Source organism: Xiphophorus hellerii, chromosome 13, assembly GCF_003331165.1.
Source record: "Xiphophorus hellerii strain 12219 chromosome 13, Xiphophorus_hellerii-4.1, whole genome shotgun sequence".
Lineage (NCBI taxonomy): Eukaryota > Metazoa > Chordata > Actinopteri > Cyprinodontiformes > Poeciliidae > Xiphophorus > Xiphophorus hellerii.
This window is the reverse complement of record NC_045684.1, coordinates 1098676-1121806: the sequence shown is the minus strand read 5'-3', so window position 1 is coordinate 1121806 and position 23131 is coordinate 1098676. Positions and strand designations below refer to the sequence as shown.

The 23131-nt window shown below is 40.6% G+C and overlaps 1 protein-coding gene across 3 annotated transcripts; it reads left to right on the top strand.

Annotated features, from left to right (window-relative positions):
- The first annotated feature begins 1894 nt into the window (after positions 1–1894).
- LOC116731803 (protein argonaute-3-like) lies at positions 1895–20334 on the top strand. Of its 3 annotated transcripts, none has more exons than XM_032581644.1 (20): positions 1895–2019; positions 2591–2736; positions 5615–5777; positions 5870–5990; positions 10253–10461; positions 10540–10676; positions 10993–11127; positions 11266–11353; positions 11434–11581; positions 13494–13613; positions 13690–13833; positions 14862–14995; positions 15996–16180; positions 16258–16417; positions 16493–16583; positions 16749–16943; positions 17211–17345; positions 17998–18099; positions 18188–18387; positions 19777–20334. In XM_032581644.1, exons 2-20 carry the CDS (start codon positions 2718–2720, stop codon positions 19883–19885), a joined length of 2595 nt encoding a protein of 864 aa, XP_032437535.1. In that variant the 5' UTR covers positions 1895–2019; positions 2591–2717; the 3' UTR covers positions 19886–20334. The 3 variants fall into 3 exon arrangements, with proteins under 3 accessions (XP_032437535.1, XP_032437534.1, XP_032437536.1); XM_032581643.1 differs by having other exon boundaries at positions 1896–2193; XM_032581645.1 differs by having other exon boundaries at positions 1896–2193; positions 13690–13812; positions 19777–20333.
- The last annotated feature ends 2797 nt before the right edge of the window (positions 20335–23131 follow it).

Below are 23131 nucleotides of genomic sequence, written 5' to 3'. Positions count from 1 at the left end.
GTTCAGGAACTGAGGGATCCGATGAAACGGTTCTGGAGACATCTACAGGCTGGATCAGGAACTACATCCAGGAACCCAGAAAAAACAGGAAACCAGAGATAATAAATAATAATTATTACAAATAAATTCATCAGAGAGCGACAGGATTCATCAACATGGGAATCAACAGGGAATAAGAAACGAAGAAGAAGAATATTCTACAGTTTATAAAGTGTGTTGATGTTCAGAAACATTAAAAAAATGACTCCAATAAATGTATTTGTTAGGATTATTATTATTCATTATGATAATAATTATTCTACAATAATGAATGCACGTATTACTACTACTACTACTAATAATAATAATAGTAATATTGTTATTCTATAATAATAATATTATATTAATAAATAGTACTATAGAAATATGAATAACACCATCATTAATAATAATTGTTATTATTATTCTTCAATAATTATATTAACAATAATTATAATTAGTTCAGGGATGAAATATGATGCACAATGTTGGACTTCCTTCTATATCATATCAATAAATTTATGTATCATAAAGAAAGAAATGAAGGAACATAAATTAAAAGCCAATCTAGATAAAATTGTTAGATAAATTGTTATATAGTCTTCTATTCTTTGTGGATTTTTATTGTAAAGCTGTGATATATTATTAACTATATACATCTAATTATTACAAATTATTTAAGTATTCAAAATACTTATGAATACTTAAATAATTAAGTATGATTTAAGAACTTTAAAAATACTTAATTATTATGTATTATTTATTAATAATAATAATAATAATAATACATATTATTATTACTATTATTAATACTACTACTACCAATAATAATAAAAACTTAAGTACTCTTTTAAATTACATAACTTAATTTGCGTATTAAATTATTTAATACTTAAATCATTTATTTTATTAATTAATTCGTTTTTGTAGTTCAACAGATTCTTTATTTAATTTATTCAGTTGCGTAATTATCTCATGTTTTCCAGTGTAACATTGTCACTTGAAGCCTTTTTTTTTCAACAAAAGTTTTCTTAAATGTCAAGCATGACGTCACCCTCTTCAGGAAATGACGTGTTTTTCTACAGTCGGTATTTCCTGACGGGTTTCCCTTAGCAGAGGGGACTGAAACTGTCGCAAACCACAGAAACTTAATGCACAAACACCGGAAATGATGTGTTTTTACCCTTCAACCTAAAACAATCTACTATTAAAAATAAATCAGAAAAAGAAATTCTGAATATAATATGTAGCAGACAGATAAGTTTCTTTATTTCTGGTACTGCTTCATATTTTTATGTTTGACTTTAAGAAACCGTTTGCCTTTTCCTTATTAGATGCTCACTCTTAAATGTATCATGTATGTTAATTCTCTTTTATTAGAGAGATTTAGGACATTTTTAATAATTTATCGATAAAAAACACAAAGATTCAAATCAGCAGAATAATAAAATGTATGAATGAAAAGTTTCTTTTATTGGTGATTATTACTGTATGCATTAAACAGATAATGTTCTGTGTGTTTTCAAGGTAAAGGTACAGAATTTTCTGTTTCCAGGTTTTATGTGTTGGGACATATATTACGAAAATCGACATGATAAAAAAAATATTTTAACTCTTTTTGTCCACATAATAAAAATCCACACAATAAAAATTATTTTAATTTTCTACCTTTGTTTTTTTTTATTTGCCAAATAAAAGCAAAAAAATAAATGAACTCAAGATGAAAATAAAAAGTTTATATTTTGAAATAACTTACCCATATTTCATTTTAAACGTACACATATTGAAAAGCTTATTCAGCGAGCTAGCCGTGCTTTTATTTTTGAAAGTATTCACGGAAGTGACTCGTATATGTTTACGCTACCTTTCCGCTCGATCTGATTAGACCGGTTTTTACGGAGGAGGACACCGGGTTCCCGAACTCCTACCAGCCGTCTGAAAGAGAGGAACGCCGGCTTGTCAGGTTCACTCAGCGGAACACCGAGTTCATCCTAGAAGAAGGTGAACATTTCTGCCGTTTTTCAGCTGTTAGCTGTCAGTGTTTGAAGCTAAAAACGCTTTTAGCCGACATACGATCTGAAGTTGGAGTCTGAATGATACCTTCCTGCTAAAGGCTGTGTCACAGTTTTTAAGGAGAGTTTTCTACATTTAATCAGCTGCGGTTAAAAATCTCAGGTATGTAAGAGGATCAGATGGGGGCTGAAATACTTAGCAGCCCTTAAAGGCTTTTTTTAAATTGGATTTTTATTTTTTTAAATTTATTTTCCTTTTAATAGAACAAACTGCGACTTTAAGATTTTTTATCAAAATATAGCCCAACTTAGGCTACATTTTTATTTTGTGCAAATTAATATACATCAATTTTGAGCAGTTTATTTATTTTATATTTTGTTTTATCCCGATTAAAGGTAGTTTAGATTCTTAAAAAGCGTAATAACCCTTTAATGTCGCGCCGAATAAGAGGCTAACTTCAGGCTGATCATGTACTTATTTTAGTCCGGGCTAAAGCCGGTCCAAACTGTCTCCAGTCTCCTCCGAGTGGAAATTAAGCAGTTTATTATTCTGTTTCCAGGTGGAGGCGCATTATAGAACCGGGCCAGGACCGTGTAGTACCGCTGGAAGCAGGGGAGGGAGGGGGAGCCAGCCCGGATCCACACCGAGTTACAGCGAGCCGGGTCATCCGGACCGAGACCTCATGAATGGAAATCGGAACAACAGGTGAGCATGCTCTGAATGCCAGATACACCGGGATGTGTTTCAGGTAAACCGGTCTCACGGGTTTCCTCAACCGGCTGTCAGAGAGAGATCCGGCCAGGTGTGTCTGAACCTGGGAGGCTGCAGGGATCCAGTCAGGTGGTTCTGAAGCTGCAGGGATCCAGTCAGGTGGTTCTGAAGCTGCAGGGATCCAGTCAGGTGGTTCTGAAGCTACAGGGATCCAGTCAGGTGATTCTGAAGCTGCAGGGATCCAGTCAGGTGATTCTGAAGCTACAGGGATCCAGTCAGGTGGTTCTGAAGCTACAGGGATCCAGTCAGGTGGTTCTGACGGTGGAGATCCAGTCAGGTGGTTCTGAGGCTGCAGGGATCCAGTCAGGTGGTTCTGAAGCTACAGGGATCCAGTCAGGTGGTTCTGAAGCTACAGGGATCCAGTCAGGTGGTTCTGAGGCTGCAGGGATCCAGTCAGGTGGTTCTGACGGTGGAGATCCAGTCAGGTGGTTCTGGATATTCACTTGAAGCTGCTGAGCTCATGGTGACTCAGACGGGTCCATTTGCTCCTGAACCGGGTCGGGTTTTCCTGTAACAGTCAGCGATTTTGCAACCCGCCAATGTTTCAGAACTTTAAATAACTTTTTTATTTCTACTTTCTGGGTAAATTGTATATTTAACAATAAAATGTTGGTGGGACTCAGATTTATTCTCTCTGGATTCATACAAACCTTCAGGAAGTGAGCAGGTTTCGGTCCAGAGGCAGAACCAGTAAAACTTTCCTCAGATATAAACTGAGATCCAGGTTCTGGCAGGTCGCCAAGCCAGACCTGCGTTTCCACGTCGTCTTGATGTTTCTGTTTTTATTGTGATTGGTGCCGTTTCCGCCTGAATCCTAGATGTCTGGACCATCTTCTCCTGAACCGGTTCCTTCCCCGCTCCATTTTATTTATGCAACATTTTAAAGACAATATAAGAAACATTTGTTTTCTGACCGTCTTAGATTTTTATAATAAATTAAATACATTTCCAGTTTGAAGGTTTAATTTTTGGCCAGAGGACAGAAAATGTTAGATGTTGGTAGAAAGCATGTTGGATATTTTTGGATGTTTGATGGGTGTCAGTATTCCCAGTATTCCCAGTATTCCCAGGACGATCAGTCGGGAATGTTTGTGAGGTCCCAGAGGCTCGGCAGCGCCGCCCCTCCGGCTGGTGAAGGTCATTAATCCGACCGTTTGTGTCTCCGGTTTTCCTCCCGGAGCGTCGGAGGCGATCCGTCTTTCCCGTTACTCCTCAGGATTCCCGGTTCCTGATCTAATTTCCGGAGGTGATGATGAGCGACTCGAACGCACCTGTTTACCTCCTCCTGCCTGCCCGCTGTTGCCGTGGTGAAAATGTTGCAATGTCGATGCCGTCACCATGGCGACAGCTCAGCGGGAAGAAGAGCATCTTCATCCTTCCTGACCCTTTCATCAGCTTCTCTGAGTTTGCCTCATGCTGGTGGAAACTGTGATGTCACTCTGGTTTCCAGTTCGCCGTGCGGCTCACCCACTCAACCTCCTCTGGCCCGGCCCGGCCCGGCCCGGCCCGGCCCGGCCCGGTACGGCCCGGCACCCGCTCCGGTTTTTCTCTGCAGCTCTGGAGTTGTGTTTTCCAACACCAGGAAACTTGTAACATCCTGGAGGGTCTTCAGCTCTTTCCTCCTCGTTAACCACTTCCTTCCTGTCGCCTCACTGCATTAATGCTCACAGCTTGTTTGTACCGACCCGGTTCTGTTCTGGACCGGCTGGTTCTGGATCTCAGGGGGGGATTATCCTCCTTAACTACCTGGGAACGGATGGGAAAGAAAACTGAGAATAGAAAAAACAAGTCAGACTTTCTAATCTGATTAATCGTGATTAATTGATTAATTAATTAATTAATCCTAATTTAGCAACTGATTAATCGTTAACTGGAGAATTCAGACTCAAAAACAGCCATTTGCTAAAACAACAACAGTCACAACAGAAATTAAGCCAAAACTTCACAACAAATACAAACATTTTGCTTTTAAGATGAAAAATCTTCGTTTAGTTTCTCCAGGTTAAAATTCTGCTAATCAATATCTAACAAGCATCTTTTTCTATCCAGTTATTAATCAATAAATAATCAACAGATAAGCAGAGTTTTTTGCTTGTTGGTACTACAATGATTTTTTTAGCTGCAGATGATCGAACTAAACTAACGCAATAAAATATTTTCCTATTTAAAAAAGAAGTTTAATTATTAATTTGTATTTTTAATGTATAAAATAAGCTCAAGTGGTTTAATGAGAAATCTGCAGATTAAAATGAATAATTTTTATTGAAATAATCTTTAGCTTTGGTTTAATTTTTGCTCTGAAGGTGTTTTTGAGCAAATGGCCTTTTTTTGAGAGTCTGTATGCTAACAGTTAATTAATTACTAAATTAGTTAATAATTTCAGTAATAAATTAATCTGATTAATTGTTTTGGCCCTATCTGAAATATAAACCAAAGCAAAGGCTTGAAATTTTTATTTTTCTGTCATTTTGGGAAACAACGTGGAAACAAACTGGGATTTAACTGAATGACATTTAATCCTGGAAAACTACGTCCAGATTTATATTTTCAACAATACAAGTTTATTAAAAAACAGTCAAATATTCCTTTGCCTCACTGACCAATCAGAAGCCAGCGTTCAATCTGAGCTCATCTCAAGTTTATTGGAAAAAATAAAGCCCAACAAGACGACCAGAACATCTGTAGGAACCTGAACGCCACACCACGATGCCTTTCTGGTTTTTGTTAAATTGCTGAAAAAATGCACATCTCTGGTAAAATATTCCCTGTGAATTTAGTTTTCCTCACATTTTCCCGTCTGTCCTGGTTTTAGGAGCCCACGCCTTGTTTACGTTGCCACGGCGACCCGGATATGGCTCCATCGGAAAGCCCATCAAGCTCCTGGCCAACTGCTTCCAGGTGGAAATCCCTAAGATCGACGTCTACCTGTACGAGGTCGACGTCAAGCCAGAGAAATGCCCCCGGCGGGTCAACAGGTACCGGAAGAGTCTGGCGCGGATCCGTCCAGAACCTGGGCGTCCGTCCTGCCGGGAAGCATCTGAACCGGGGTGTTCTGTGTTTTGTCCAGGGAGGTGGTGGACTCCATGGTGCAGCACTTCAAGGTGACGATCTTCGGCGACCGGCTGCCGGTTTACGATGGGAAGAGGAGTCTCTACACGGCGAGTCCACTTCCTGTCGCCACAAGCGGGGTAAGACTGAAGGGAGTCAGCACAGCTCCAGTTACAGCTGGAAACCAGAGATCCAAACCTGGGCGGACTTGGATCTGAACATTCACAGCCACATAAAGACGGTTACAAAGTCGGCCTTCCATCACCAACAGCAAGTGTGCTTTGAAAGTTCATGGAAAGCAGCCATGGATGGTCAGGGATGGTCTTGTGACTGATGGTGAAGTGTCTTTGGTGCTGCTCTTGTTTTCACCAACATGCAGGAGGAAGGGCTGTTCTGGTTCCAACCAATAAGGAAGGCTTCAGCACCTGCTCCCATCTTTGACAAAATGCTAAGAAGACGAATAATAAGAAATATTAACTATATATAGCAAATAGCAAACTAAGCCAATGAGAAAGTCCTTCTACACAAGAAGTAGGATCATTAGAATAACCACATACCTGCACATACCTGACAACATGGTCCTCAGTTTGACATGAGCCGTTTTGGATTCTTCTTGTGGCCTTTAGACGAAGGAAGAATCACATGAACCAACAGAAGAAGGCCTGTTTTTCCCAGCCTGGAGGAAAATCAGGAAAAATAGCAGAAATATTAGGATAATAAACAAATATTTTAAAGTGTGAGCAAAACTAGCCAGACCCACCAGTGTGTCACCATCATATTCATTCAAAGTACTGACCACTCGGTTTAGCCTGGAGAGCATTTTTCACCACCTACTAGACCAGGGGTGTCAAACTCAAATACACAGTGGGCCAAAATTTTAAATTGAACGAGGCTGCGGGCCAAGGTTGAACGTTTTATAAATAAATATTGAACAAGCAAGGCTTATATAACTTAAAAGTGCAGGCGTGCATAATTGAGTTGCTAAAAATAATAATAAAACATATAAATGGCATATTAAATAAAATTTAAATAAAAATTGAATGCCTCCTTTCTGAGGTAAATGTCAAAATTAGCTTCATACACAGGCTAATAAATTTGAAAATAAAATAACATAACTGTGAATAAATCATTAAATAAACTATGAATAAACCATTCAGGCCTTGGAGTAACAAGAAAAGGTGCATAGAAAACTTATTTACTGCTCATTTTGCGACACACTGATCTACTCTGATGCAGCCAAGCCAGATACCTGGCATCTTTTCTTGGATGCCAGTTCATCAATGTTGGGGCTCAGAGTTTGAGCTGAGGAAACCTTCATTATCGAACAAAGGTGTTCGTCAGTCAGGCGTCTCCTGTGAGACGTTTTGGTCATCTTCACTGAGGAGAAAAGTTGCTCACATACAGGAAATATGTAAACAGATATTCTGTCTCCCACCTGTCCAGAAAAGTTCTATTTTCTGTCTTTCTTTTTGCCATTTTTTGGTGGGGTAACACAGTGACAGCTGTAGTTTGAGGTCGCAGTGAGGTTTGGGGGAGAGGCCCGGGGATGCGGGGTGCGCCGGGGCTTTCAACCGAAGGAGTGAGCAAGAAGACGGATCACCACCTTCCTAATACATCCATGTCCGCTACCATAAGTGCTACTGACACAGAGGAGGAGGCGTGTCTGCCTCTGTCCTGATTGACGCGCCAAAAAACAGCAGAGCATTATGGGATTTGTAGTATAAGCGGTGAATGGGGCGTCACAGCGTTCCCACCGTATAATACCGGCAGGCCGGCTCTAATATTAATTTGAAATTGCTTTGCGAGCCAAATATAATTACACTGCGGGCCAAATTTGGCCCACGGGCCAGAGTTTGACACCTATGTACTAGATAAAGCATGAAAAATTCAGAAAACACAACAAATACCACGAACACAACGCACACATCATCACACAATCATTAGAGATTATAGAAATGAGTCAGCTTACAGAAATACTCTGGACAGCATTAAAAGTTCTTTCTGAAGAAATGTGTTGAAGTCATCATAACAGGTTTCAGTCACCAACATGATGCAAATAATGTTTACTCTAACGGCCTTCAGATTTTTCTGACAGTTTTAATGTTCGGTTAATCACCCGACATCTCGTGCTGCACCTGCTTGGCTGCTAACAAAAATCCTAAACCAGGGGAGCTCAGGTCCAGTCCTCGAGAGCTACCGCCCTGCAGCTTAGCTGCATCTTTACTCCAACAGACCTGGATCAGCTCTGAACAGACCTGCTAACGAGCCGATCATTTGATTCAGGAGTGTTGGAGCAGGGAAGCATCTGAAAGTTGCAGGATGGTAGGAGGACTGGACTGCACTAAACATTCGTATATACTGTGATATCCAAACAAATAAACTTACGTTAAGCGAACCGTGTATATGACTCGAAAATTAATGCATCCATAAAAAATAATCAAAAATATTATAATCTTAAAATGGAACCTACCTTGTTACGATAATCCAGACAAGACGCCATGCTGCTGTTCCTGCTCTTTGGGCAAACGTGACGTCACAGATACGTTGGATCTGCAGGAGCGGCTTAAATTTAACTCTGGAATAACCAACTCTGAAGGGAAACCAACACTCATGTTGTTGAATTAGACTAAAAAATGTTGAATTAACACACTTGTTATTTTTAACATACAACACCAACACTGGAATCTAACACTTTTGAATTTGCTGTGTAGAGGGTTTCCTGGGTTTCATCGCTTTGGGTCGTAAACCATTCACACAGAAGTCTTATTGTGGTCACTTTTAGTTAGCAGTAAGAACAAACACTCAAAAAATGATTTGAGCAAAATCATAACTGAGTATGTTTGAGCCTCCTAGCTAAGAAGCGTAAAAAGTTTCCTTTACTGATGCTGAAAAACGTTTGCACCATCCCATTCCCTCTCAGAATGGGGAAGGTTTTCCAGGCAAGAGGGAAAAGCACATCACCTTGTGAGGTAAACTCACCTCTGAAGGTCGTCATGTAACTGTTGGTATTGGGTCTTAACAGGAGGTGACGGAGTGGTACTAACCCTTCCAGAAGCCCATGATGACGGTCATCTTCCTGACTCTTAGATCCATAAATAGACCATAAGTTAAAATCGATTCTGACAATATTTCCAGCATTAAACAACAAATGTCTCAGAAATATCTAGAGAAACTCATCCAAGCTTTTATCTTTAGTCTCATTGATTACCGCCTAAAAAAATCAACCAGACATCTGCTGCTTATCCAAACTTCCAGAAAACTGCAAAACATCCGAAACGCAGAGCTTCTTCAAATCAAGGCTAAAAACTGACAAGTTTAAAGTTCCTTTTGATTCGTAGTAAATGAAATAAAGGCTGGACGATACGGCTGAACAACGTATCTACAATATAAGTGTTTCATATCAGTCTATTGATAATTATTGATTTTTTATTATCTGAAATATTGGCAGTCTGTTGGTGTGACCTTTCCTGTTTTATCCAGTTTTTTATTTTTTAGCAGTTATGAGGCGCGATGGGAAAACCTTAAACTGCTGCTGCCAAGTTACTCAGCAGGTTGTTGCTAGGCAACCAAAGTTAGGGGGAGCTTGAAACTGCTTATCACTCAGCAGGTTGTTGCTAGGCAACCGCAAAGTGACAGAGTTGTTGATTAGCTTAGCTAGCTTAGCTGGCTGTGAGAGGCTGAGCGGCTAAAGCTTTTCCTCTGCCTACATCTCCCAGAGTGCAGTGCAGTTCAGTGAATATTCTGAATATTGACTATTCTATCAGATATATTATCTACTGATATTGATCGGGTGTACAGCCCTGACTGATCAACGTATTTGAAGTGTGTTTCCTCGATGGTTTTGGTCATTCTTTGCAAAAACAGAAAATATTAGCAGGTAATTTTGGTTTAGATTTGAGGACAAATATCTTAGTTCAGTTGAAATGAAATGAAACTTCCTGTAACTTTTCAGCAACATATAGCAGCTGGTTTTAAATAAATTATTCATTAATATTCATTAAAATGGCAGGTTATTTCAGTTGTAACAAAACATTTTCTCATATTATAAGACAAATAATCTGCCAACTAGAACTTTTTCATCAATATTAAGGAATTATTGACTGTAAATTAAATCTTATATCTTGCTGAAAAGTCACTCATGAGTCAGTTTTGTCTTATTTTAACTGTACTAAAATATTTCCACAGGAAACCAGGCTTAGAAAACTTTTGTTAGTAGATTAATGGATTTTGTTTTTGCTGTGTGGCTTTTGACAAAATGTAGAGTTTACTGCTTGTTAAACAAAGTTGACTCCATGATGTTTGAACTGCCTTGTTGCTTAAACGCTTTGGACTGATGAAGCTGACGTGAAGACTCCGGTCGGTCCGGTTCGGTTCCTCAGTGGTCTCCTCTGGTCCGGTGCAGGTGGACCTGGACGTCACGCTGCCGGGCGAAGGCGGGAAGGATCGCCCGTTTAAGGTCGGCATCCGGTTCGTGTCGCTGGTCAGCTGGCACCTGCTGCACGAAGTCCTGACCGGACGCAGCGTCCCTGAGCCGCTGGACCTGGACAAGCCGCTCAGCACCAACCCTGTTCACGCCGTGGACGTCGTCCTGCGACACCTGCCCTCCATGAAGTCAGTGCCGCCGCGTTGGAACGACTTGACAGCATCGTCAGGAGCTGAGATGATAGTGTGGTGTCTGTCCCCCACCAGGTACACCCCGGTGGGTCGGTCCTTCTTCTCCTCCCCTGAGGGCTACGACCACCCGCTGGGCGGAGGCCGGGAGGTTTGGTTCGGCTTCCACCAGTCGGTGCGGCCCGCCATGTGGAAGATGATGCTGAACATCGATGGTGAGTGTCGGGGAGAATCTGAGTGGAACAGGAAGCTCTGTTCTGCCGTGAAGGGAAGGAAAGCAGGACGAGTCCAGTGCAAATCTTCTGGGATGATTGATTGGCAATCAATCGCACAGCTATTCTAACAGTCTAATTAACTCATTACTTAATTTTTTTAACAAGGTAAACTGTCTATTCCTCAACAGTAAATAAATAAACAATCTGATTAATCGTTCCAGTCCAGGTTAACTGCAGGGTCTGTAATTAAATAATATGTGTGACGTGTTTTAACCAGATGAACTTAAGAAGCTCAGACTGTCGTTTCCTCCTCCAGTTTCAGCCACGGCCTTCTACAAAGCGCAGCCGGTCATCCAGTTCATGTGTGAGGTGCTGGACATCCACAACATGGACGAGCAGCCGCGCTCGCTCCCGGATTCACATCGAGTCAAATTCACCAAAGAGATCAAAGGTGGGAAAACGTGTCCAGGCTTTCTGAAGGCGCTCGCACTTTTTATTCACATTTCAGCTTCACTGAAGCAGATTTTAGAGAAATGTCTGGTTGCTTCCTCACAATAAAGAAGTAAAAATCTGTCTGATGCTCGTTCAGGTCTTAAAGTGGAAGTAACCCACTGTGGAAGCATGCGGAGGAAGTACAGGGTGTGCAACGTGACGCGGCGGCCTGCCAGCCTGCAGACGTACGTCTCTCACCGTGTTTCCTCGCAGCTGCAGGTGCTGCAGGTCCCACATTGACCGGATCGCTGTTCTGAATCTTCAGGTTCCCTCTGCAACTGGAGAACGGCCAGACGGTGGAGCGCACCGTGGCGCAGTACTTCAGGGAGAAGTACAGCCTGCAGCTGAAGTACCCCCACCTGCCCTGCCTGCAGGTGGGCCAGGAGCAGAAACACACCTACCTGCCGCTGGAGGTGAGGAGACCACCAACTAGTTCACTGAACTGAATCCATTCATGTTCATAGTTCTATTTCATCCCTACATTCGGTGCTTCAAGCACTGAATGGTCATTCTTGCACATGTGCAGGTTGAGTACTAATGACAACAAAGTTACCTGTGACCTGCTGGGGACCCACTTGACTCTATATAGTCACATGACACCCGGCGTTCAATCCCTTTTGTTCTTCTCCGCCGCAGGTGTGTTGACTACAGGTGTGTGGTCGTGTGAAGCTGGTTGCTTCTGTGTGTACCACTGTTATCTTAACTGCTTGTTGCTAGTAGCCCCGTGACCGAGTTTGGTCGGAGCTGCGGGTAAGTCTCGCCCTCCAGGGGCTGCACAAGTAGATCAGACACTGCCTTTGTGGTTCCTCCCTCGGAGGAGTATATACGGGAACTACATGCTTGCCAATCAGACATCAAGGTTTTCACGTCTGACAACGGATGGCAGGGCCCTGGCGGCCAAGCAGGAGGCACCCAGGGTTGGCTTGGTGGCGGGCAAGCAGTCATTGAGATGGAATTCATGGCAATGCCCAGGAAGATATTCTCCTGTGAGGGAGCCAGACTGCTTTTCTCCCTGTTCACCTGCAAGCCCAAGCGTCCCACATGATGGAGCACTTACCGAGTGTCTCCAACCGCCTGGTCCCGTGTTGCAGCACAAATGAGCCAGTCGTCCAGATACAGGAGGATCCTTAATCCTTGTGCCTGCAGAGGAGAGAGGGGTGCTGTGACACATCAGGTGGACACCCTGGGAGACAGTGAAAGTCCGAACCGGAGGACCCTGAACTGGAAGTGCCTCCCCTGAAAAGCAAAACAAAGAAACCGCCAATGGGGCGGAGCGATTGGAACATGAAAATAAGCATCCCTGAGATCTATGGAAGTGAACCAATCGCCCGGAGAAATCGCCTGCAACACTTCCTTGGTGGTCAGCATACAAAAAGGCATGACCTTCAAGTACACATTCAGGCCCCTGAGGTCCAAGACTGGACGTAGCTAATTAGCTCTACATCCTTAAGAAAATGAAAAAATATGGTGTTTTATAAGATCATTTATCTTTTACTGTTCCAGTAATGCCGAAATTAATAGTAAATAATAAAGACATTGTGGTCTCTGATTTAGTAATGTAATTATATTAGTTGTGTCACCACCCCACGCCACTAGAGGCAGTAGCAGGCCCGAAAAGATGCGACTAAGGAGCAGATTTAGAAGTACACAGAAAGCTACAGAATTAGTAAAAAACTGTGAGCTGCGCGTAAGTAAATAAAAGAGAGAAGTTTAAATACATGCTGAGAGTGAAAATCCTTCCTAAAGGTGAAAATATATCACAGATTTCAAAATAAAATAAAAACGGGAGGCCACGGATAATATACCAAATAGCGCCCCCTTCATTTCCGGAGTGCAATGGTCCCATTTCCAAATAAGATATGAGACTGACAGTCCCGCCCCTTCCTGTTTGCTGCGGCAAGGTCCTTCTCCAGCCGCTCACCTGTATAAATACCTGTAGCTCTTCCCGCCGTTCGCTTTCAATCAGCAGCTCCTGGAGGAGAAAGGCTCCGTACTCCAGGTATGTGCCAGTCATTTTAAGGATACCTACTAGTTTCCCAAAAACAATGAAAACCCGGGCATTATGATCAATGAATAAAATCCCCACGGGCCGAACTTGAAAATTGGTCTTTATGCTGCTAACACTTTAGCTTTGGCCAACAACTCGGAGGCGGAAGTCAGAGCTCCGCGCAACGCAGGTAATGTCGCGGGCGGAACATAAATAAATAATAATAAAACATAAATTAACGAAGCTTCGAGGATTTTCGTCGAGGAATTTTAATAATCGAGGAATCGTTTCAGTCCTAAACTCAGCTGCTGTGTGTGTGTGTGTTTGTGTGTGTGCAGGTGTGTAACATCGTTCCCGGTCAGCGCTGCATTAAGAAGCTGACTGACAACCAGACGTCCACCATGATCAAAGCCACGGCCCGCTCGGCTCCGGACAGGCAGGAGGAGATCAGCCGTCTGGTGAGAGCAGAACCCCCAGCAGAACCCCCAGCAGAACCCAGTTCAGGCTCACCAGAATCTGCTCTGCCCCCTGCAGGTCAGGAGCGCCAACTACGAGTCCGACCCGTTCGTCCAGGAGTTCCAGTTCCGGGTGCGCGATGAGATGGCTCAGGTGACGGGGCGCGTCCTGCCGGCCCCCATGCTGCAGTATGGCGGCAGGGTGAGCTCTGAACCCCTTATGGTACCTTCCCTTTTCAATCTCCGTCTTAGGCTCAGAAGTTAACCCGGATTTCTCCACAGATGCTACATAAGAACAACTCAAACTGTCGGAAAAGAAACTTTAACTAAATCCAGTCTGTAGTTTGAATAACCTGCAGTCAAAACAGGCAAATTCAGTTCAAATTCAAACAAACTTCATGGATCCTAAAGGGGAATTAAAGGCCACAGCATCACATTTATGTTTAGTGTTGCTTCTGCTCATGTTTTCATGTGTTCAGCTTCAGCAAAGTTAAGATTGTTTTGTGAATTAGCGGTTAGTGAACCCAACTCTTTTTTGGTAAGCTTTTGTTAATAACTACTGCTGATTTTAATGTAATCATATATTCTCATACTGATCATGGTGGCCATTTTGAAAAATGTCCATCAGAAAAAGAAAACACAAGATCAAGAAAATCTTTATATTTTTTGTCTTTATATTTTTTCATAGCTAGAATAAGATTTGACACCAAACACATTTATCTAATTCGTGATTTTTGAGGAAAATTAAATTTTCTGTGACAACCATGATGGCCATCTTAACAAATCAAAGAAATGATGAATAAATCAGATTTTTATGGATCCGATTATGTGTTTCTTGACAACCATCTTGAAAATTTTTGCCATTTTGGTGTTTCTGGGATCGTCTGGCCAGTTAGGTTCTTGTACCCTGATGTGAACGAAGTATTTAATACTCTTTGTCTTCTGCTTGTTATCATTTATAATTCTCTACATTTTGAGTCTTAAAATGAGTTTAAAACCATAAAAAAATCAAAATTAAAAACGTATTTTCTGTGGAGAAATCCTGTTTGTCTGCAGCTCCTCTTTTCATCTGTTAGCTTTGCTTTTATGCTGCATTTCTGTTTGCTGTGCATCGTCTCTGTGTGAAAAGCAGCTTGATTTACACATTTATACTCTTCATCCAGTCACTGCTGATAACAAGCCTCAGTTAGCTCACAGCGCAGCCGCCTGCGTGTGAACGGCTGTCGGCACCAACGCATGCTGTCTCTGCAGAACCGCACGGTGGCCACGCCCAGCCACGGCGTGTGGGACATGAGGGGGAAGCAGTTCCACACCGGAGTGGAGATCAAGATGTGGGCCATCGCCTGCTTCGCCACCCAGCGGCAGTGCAGAGAGGAAATCCTCAAGTGAGATCAGAACGGCGTCCATAAAAACACTCAGACATATTCAGATGCTAAGCTTTGCATCATCCAGGCAGAACCTGTTACCAGGTGCAAACGCCGACTAGAACAATATTCTAACATCAAGAGGAAACTCTTAGAAAATGTTTTGTAAAATTTTAATAAATTAATTTCTCTTATTTATATTAATTTTTATTAGAATTGTTTTTGTTGTTAACCCAAAGTACATTTTTATAAATATTTATTGTTTAATATAAATAGATACATTTATTTAAATACAGATCAACAAATTAAATTCAGACACAATTAACCAGAGTAAAATCCTTAAAAATAAATACTAAATTCTTGTGTAAATAATTTTTTTACATACATAAAATATTAATACCATATTAATAAATTCTTTAACATTTTTCTATTTAATTTGTATTATCATCATCATTGCTATTATTTTTTTTAATCTTATCTTTAACCCTACATAAATTGTTTATATAAGTCAATATTTGTTTTACATAATTTATACAGAAAATGCATTTTATAAAGATGACTGTTTTATGCATAAGTTATTTATATAAAAATAAATACAGATAATAAAATAACATTCAGAAAAATATTTTAAAATTAATAGTAAATTATTTTGTAAATTGAAACATTCTAGTTTTTAAAAAATTTAATATTACTGTTAATAAAATACTAATAAAACTATTTATTTCTATTTTTTCTAATTAATTTCTCTTATGAATTTAATTATTTTAACTCTGAATAAATTTTTAATGAATAACTATTCGTATTATATAATTTATTTTAAAAACGTAGACAACTACTATTGTCTTCATACAGTATAGTAGACAATACTAATTATTGTCTCTAATAAATTTCATGCAAATTTATTACCATAAAAATGTTTTCAGACAAAATGAACCAGAGTAAAAAATGAAGGTATTTAGATGAGTTGGGTTTGTTGAAGCCCGTCTGGATGAGCTGCTCCCAGCGGTTCCTGTTTCCCCAGGAGCTTCACGGAGCAGCTGAGGAAGATCTCCAAGGACGCCGGGATGCCGATCCAGGGCCAGCCGTGTTTCTGTAAATACGCCCAGGGCGCCGACAGCGTGGAGCCCATGTTCAGGCACCTGAAGAACACCTACGCCGGCCTGCAGCTCATCATCGTCATCCTGCCCGGAAAAACGCCCGTCTACGGTAAGAAGCTGAGCACTTGTAGCAGCTCTGCCCCGCGGCAGGAAGTGATGCGGTGACTGACTGGCTCCGCCCCACAGCGGAGGTGAAGCGGGTGGGAGACACGCTGCTGGGCATGGCCACGCAGTGCGTCCAGGTGAAGAACGTGGTGAAGACGTCGCCCCAGACGCTCTCCAACCTCTGCCTGAAGATCAACGTCAAGCTGGGAGGCATCAACAACATCCTGCTTCCAAACCAGCGGTACGACCCCCACGCGTTGCTGATTCCTCTCACAGGCCTCTGATGGACGGTAAACTTTGACCTTTACCCCTCCAGGCCGTCGGTGTTCCAGCAGCCAATCATCTTCCTGGGAGCGGACGTCACTCATCCTCCAGCCGGCGACGGGAAGAAGCCGTCGATCGCTGCGGTGAGAACGTCCGACCGGAGCTAGCTTCTGGTTCCTCTGACGTTCCGAGCATCAACACCTGATCAAATCTTTGCTGTCCTGGTTGATTCAGACCAGCAGATTTTCTTTTGATTTTTTTGCTACTATTTAAAAGCTTGCTGAGTTGGAGCCGATCTCCCCCTGCAGGTGGTCGGCAGCATGGACGCTCACCCCAGCCGGTACTGCGCCACGGTCCGGGTCCAGAGGCCTAGGCAGGAAGTGATCCAGGACCTGTCCTCCATGGTGCGGGAGCTGCTGATCCAGTTCTACAAGTCGACCCGCTACAAGCCGACCCGGATCATCTTCTACAGAGACGGCGTGTCGGAGGGCCAGTTCAGACAGGTGACGCCTCACTTCCTGTTTCATCACACTGTAACCTGCAGACAGTTCAAATGCTGAGTTATTACTTTATATATTCATCTGTAGTTCAAACCAGGCCAGTCGCTATAAATCATTATCATACAGAGACTTCATATGTCTGTTGTTTTATTTATTTTGAATATTTAAAATGTCTTCCAGCTCCAGTTCATTGAGCGCTGAGAATGTGTTCTTGCATTATTGCTTGTTGCTTCCTGTCCTTATCTGTCTCTTCCTGTCTCACCTGTCCAGGTGTTGCACTACGAGCTGCTGGCCATCAGGGAGGCGTGCATCAGCCTGGAGAAGGAGTACCAGCCAGGAATCACCTTCATCGTGGTTCAGAAGCGTCATCACACGCGGCTCTTCTGCGCAGATCGCAACGAGCGAGTGAGAGATGCAGCCGATACTTTAACTGATCAAACTTTATTGATTAATCCAAATTCTGGGAAATCTGGAGGGAGAACCTCGGTGGATTATTTGGTCACCAATGTTTTCATAATGCAGAATGGCGTCACGGCACTCAGGGCGGCCATCTTGTTTGACAGCTTCTGTTTATTTAGACGCTGAATTCATGTCAACTCTACGAAAGAATATTAGGACCAGTCTGCGAATTTTTCAATTTAATTACAAGAATAAAGTCATAATATTACCAGAAACAAATTGTACCATTAGTGTAGAACTTACAGAACCAACAATAAAACATTCAGAACCAACTAATTTAACAAATGTGTTAAATTTAGATGCGACAAAAGCAGATTTTAGCAGGTTTATACTTTTTTTTCTTTTTTAAGAATAATTTGTGAATTTTCAAACAGAATGACAAAAAGTATTAGTAAAAGAATTTTTTTTTCTTGTAGTAATATTTGAAAATATTTTTTTTGTTTACATCTATTTCCACAAACATCAACATCCCAGAATGTATCCGTCCTGTTTTTGCAAAAGTTTTTAACCTAAACCAGAAATAAAATTCTGTTTCTTTGAAATGATCACAAATGTTTGATGGTAGATATTCATTTGATGGATGTTCTGACCGGTTCAGGTCGGCCGAAGCGGGAACATCCCAGCCGGAACCACCGTGGACACGGACATCACGCACCCCTACGAGTTTGACTTCTACCTGTGCAGCCACGCCGGCATCCAGGTGAACTTTGACCTCTAGACCTCAGAGCGTGTCTGCGAGTCGTTCTGAGGTCTCCGTCAGCTCAGCGTCTCTCTGTCGCCCCCTGCAGGGAACCAGCCGCCCATCCCACTACCACATCCTGTGGGACGACAACTGCTTCACAGCGGATGAGTTCCAGCTGCTCACCTACCAGCTGTGCCACACCTACGTCCGCTGCACGCGCTCCGTCTCCATCCCCGCGCCCGCCTACTACGCCCACCTGGTGGCGTTTCGCGCTCGCTACCACTTGGTGGACAAAGAGCACGACAGGTGGGTCCGGCCAGCCGCACATTGGGTCAATTTAATGAACTAAATGGCTCGATTTAGGAGAAATGTTTGGCTTGGAGACCTAACCACTGGGCACCCTGCACTGGGATTTAAAAGTACTTTGTCCAGCTGTAACCAGTGATAATGCAGATAAATGTGTGTGAGCTAGTAACTTTATATCAGCCAGTAATGCTGCAGCTCTGTGAAAAAGTAGTAGCAGTGAACAGAAGCAGCTAAAAGTCACATGCTAATTCTAGGAAGCTAAAATCCTGTCGTTAATTTGGATCAGAGGAGCAATTATACTTCCTGTTGTTCTAGCGAAGGTTTAAAAAGAATTTAGCCTCCAATTTTATTAAGGAAATTACTTTTTTCTTTTTTTTGAGGAATCTTTAGTTTTAGAGAAAAAAAATCAAGTCATTATGGAGGACAAATGCTGACAGAATTTTTCAATAAATATAGAAATAAATGATCAGCTTGATAAACTTCTTAGTGTGACAAATATTTAATCCAAAAAACAACTTTCCCAACTTATTTGATTACATATTGTAATATAAATTATTTATCATTTTCAACAGCATTAATTACTATTTAATTTTCCATTTTATGTACAATTGCTAGTTTATTTTTTCTATTTTTTCTCTTTTTTATTGTCATCTCATATATTTAATTTACTCATTTTTTCTTTTTTTTAATATTGATCTTTTTTTAGCAGAATAAAAATCTTTTTTTTTTCAGTCCAATTGTTTTGTTAGTCTCTCTTTTTTAATTATTTTATATCTTTTTCTTTTTTCTCATATTGTCATTTCATATTTAATTTAGTCATGTTTGTTTCTGTTTCTCCCATATTCAGAATGTATGTAGGATTTATTTAATTATGTTTAATCTATTTAATAGCAGAGCTCTAGATGTTGACCAATAAGAGGGGAGAAAATGCAACAAAAAAAATCATTAGATAAATACACAATATGATCAAATAAAAAAATAAGTAAACTGAGAAAACAATAAGATTGGAAATAAAATGGAAAATGAAATAATAGTAATGAGGTTAAATTAATACTTTTAAAAATTATCAATTTTTATCATCATCATATATAACAAATAATTAACATAATGGGTTCTTAGAAAATCATAAAAAATAATAAACAAAATAAAAAAATGTTACACTAGATAATCAAATAAGTCGGGAAAGTTCTTTTTCATTTTTAGATGTAATATTTGGCACTTTTGTGACTTTATCAAGCCTTTATTCATTTCTATGTTTATTTCCAGTTATGTCAGGATTTTTCCTCCATATTGAAAGTTTTAAACTGGGAGAATCCGGTTTCCCCGGCAGCTTCCCGGTCGGTGGCGACGCGTTTGGTGTCTCACGGTGTTTTCTGTTTGCTGCCTCAGCGCCGAGGGAAGCCACATCTCGGGGCAGAGCAACGGCAGAGACCCGCAGGCGCTGGCCAAGGCCGTGCAGATCCACCACGACACCCTGAGGACCATGTACTTCGCCTGAGGGGGCGGTTCTGATCCGACCGCTGAGCTGCTGAAACCTGATCAGAACCGGATTGCCGTCGCCTCACTGTGAGCGACCGCTAGATCTAGCGTTTCAGAAGTTTTGTGTTTTTCTGCGACAGAATATTACGGCCATTTTAGAGAGAAAAGAAGAGTAAATATCCGCCATAAAACTCTGAGATTTTGAGGATTTTGGAAGAAACATGAAAGAAAAAAGTTCTATGTTGTTTCCAAGAAAAAAAAAACTGGAAATTTCTGAGTTAGAAAAGTCAAAAATTTGCTATAGACTGCTCAGAAATTGAGCTTAATCTAAAGAAAAAAATCTAGAAAAAAGTCAAAAGTCAGTTTTTTTGACACAAATTTTCTGAGTTTCAAGAGTTTCTTATATTTAACGTTTTGAAATTTTGAGTTTCCAAAGTCAAAAATTTTCTACTTTTTATACATTTTCTCTGATTCAAAATTCATTGAAAATTTTTAAGTTTTTAAAATTAAAAACTCAGAAACTTTCATGTTTTTTCTGGAAAATTTCAAAAGTGGAAAATATTTGATGTTTGGAAATGTCTTTTTTTATTAAGAAAATTTCTCAAAATTTTTCTAGTAAATTGACATTTTTAAATTTACTAATTTAAATTTACTTTTGAGCTCAACAATTTTCTTGTTTTTCCTGGAAAAATGTTTGGTGGAAATTTACTATTATTTACTCCTATTTTTTCTATCGACTGTCGCCCTAATACACCGTCGTATTTTTCTGATATTTATGATTTTTTTTCTTTTATTTTTCACTGAAATTCTCCTGATTCGGATCTTTGTTTCCGGTTCGGACTTGCAGAACTCCTCCGGTGCAATAAGGTTTCCCGTCTGTGCACTGAAACGGTTTATAATGGCTGACCGCCGTCTCCTGATTGGTCGTCTTTGTCAAAGTGCCTGATTGGGTTAGAAGGTGATCAGCTGGTACGAAAGGGAACATTTTAATTGGACGGATTCTGCCCGACTTCCAGGACTGCAGATGCTTATAATTTTATTGTTGTTTTGCGAATTAATCACCAAACTTTAGATCTATGATGCCAAACTGGTCGGTGTTTGTCTGCGGCGGTTTTATTTCCTGTTGTCGCGTTTTAGCCTCAAACCGGACTTTCTGACAGAGCAGCAGCATCTCGTTATGCAATAAGGATGAGATTTGTGTGGCTTCCTGCCGCAGTGCCGCTGAGCCTCTGGACTTTAACCCAAACGAAGCCACCGGGGCTTCACCACTCGGACCAAACCGCCGTGCCTGCTCGCCGCGCCCATCAGTCTGCTCGCGTCCGCTTTTACTTGAAGAATATTTGAAGTCGGTACCAACGTATTGGACCGGTTGGGACTGAAACGGACCTCCAGAACCCGCAGGCAGGACGTTGTCTCACAGATGCCTTTAATCTCTTTCAGTTTAAGCATTTTGAATCCGTATGAAGATATATTTATAATTGAAATATGAACTAAATGCACGTTTAGACACTTTCTATTTAAAAAATAAAATAAAGGAGTTTATGATATTAATGTTTAGAAATCAAGAGGTTTAAAATTTTATCAACCTGTCAGATAAAAAAGCTGAAATATTTAAGTTTGTCGGTAGAAAAATGGCTAAAAACCTTTAGTATTTTAGATCTAGACCTGATTGGACGATCACAGAATAAACTGTCCAATCAGACGATGGATGGTTTGATTCTTTATAAAACAGGAAGAAATTCTGGAACATTCTGGTTCAGTTGCTTCTTTTTAACTCAAACTTCTCCAAACTTTTTTTATGTCCCTTCCAGGACCTGCAGCTGTGTTTCTGAAACAGCACAGTTGTGATTGGACAATTTGAATCCCCACCGTCCAATCAGGTTAGGGTATGATAGAAGGGCTTCGAACTGAGAGTTTTAGGTTCGTACGTTTTGGTAAAATAGATTTTTTGTTTTTAAATAAAATATTCAAGTTGATTTTATCAAGAAGGGATGAGCAGACATTTAAAAAGTTTTAAAAAGTTTAAAAAAACAAACTGAAACAATTGAATGTTTTTATTTTTTAGTGATGATACGGAACTCCCTTAATGACGACGTCTTGCGTTCTTATTCTGTATAAATGACAACTTCAACTTTGAAAAAAAATGACCGGCTCGTATTTTAACCCTTTCATGCAAGAATTATGATCCGTTGTGTGTCAGGATTTTTTTCCCAATTTTTAAAAATTTTCTTAAGACATGAAAAAGTAGAAAAAAAAATGTTTCTTTTTCTTTTTTAGGTGATCTATTGTAATTTTCTCCAAATACAAAGTTGTTGTTTGAAAAATACATCAGTAGTATTGTTCTTCAGGGGTTATCTGATGTGTCAATATTTTATTTCACCTGCAAGAGTCGTCTACAGTAGAAGGAGGGATCGGGTCGGTCGGCCATATTGGATTTAACAAAAATAATTTCTTGCATTTGCAGCTGATGGCCAGTAGTTGATAGTGTATTTTATGATGCATTAGTTTACCACTTCAGTGGTCTGTGTGCATTTATAACATACAAATCCACAAGAAGCACAAGAAAATGGCTTTCAGACAGCCGTCCACTGTAGTGATCACTATGCATGAAAGGGTTAATATATTTTAAGACGATTTTTTTGTTTTTTTGTTGCTAATTTCTGAAACTAATCCAATGTATAAAACACTCGTTTATCCATTTTATTTGCAGTTCGGTTACGTATTATTTCATCTAGCTTGTAAAATTTAAGTGGTGCTTATTAAAAATTAAAATCTGCTGCAGTTTCAAACTCCAGAACCAGAAAATGGATCATTTCTTCACCAGGACGTTTTCCTCAGTGGTTCTGTTGTGATTAGAGAGGGGAGGTTCTAAAGTTTACCGTCGGACCCGAGTGACCGTTCCGGACTTGTGCCTTTTGCTGATGGTGCTGATGAAGTTCTGGTTCTGTGACCCTGCTGTAACGTGTGTCCATGTTGTAATATTTGTGTGATGCCAAGTAAATAAAAAAAAAAAAACATTATGCAGAACTTGAAGGGTCGAAGCGGACCGGACCAAAAAAAATGAAAAAATCATAAAAAAGACAATTGTGGAAACTTGAGCGGAACCGGTACCGGTTTGGATGTCATGTAGCATTATTTATTTCATGGTTTCTGTGCGTGGGCTGCAGCGCCCCCTGGTGTCATTTCCTCTTTTTATGTTTTTAATTAACAGCAATAACGGGTCAGAACTCTGCAGGGGGCGGTCGGACTCGGTTTCTACATGAAG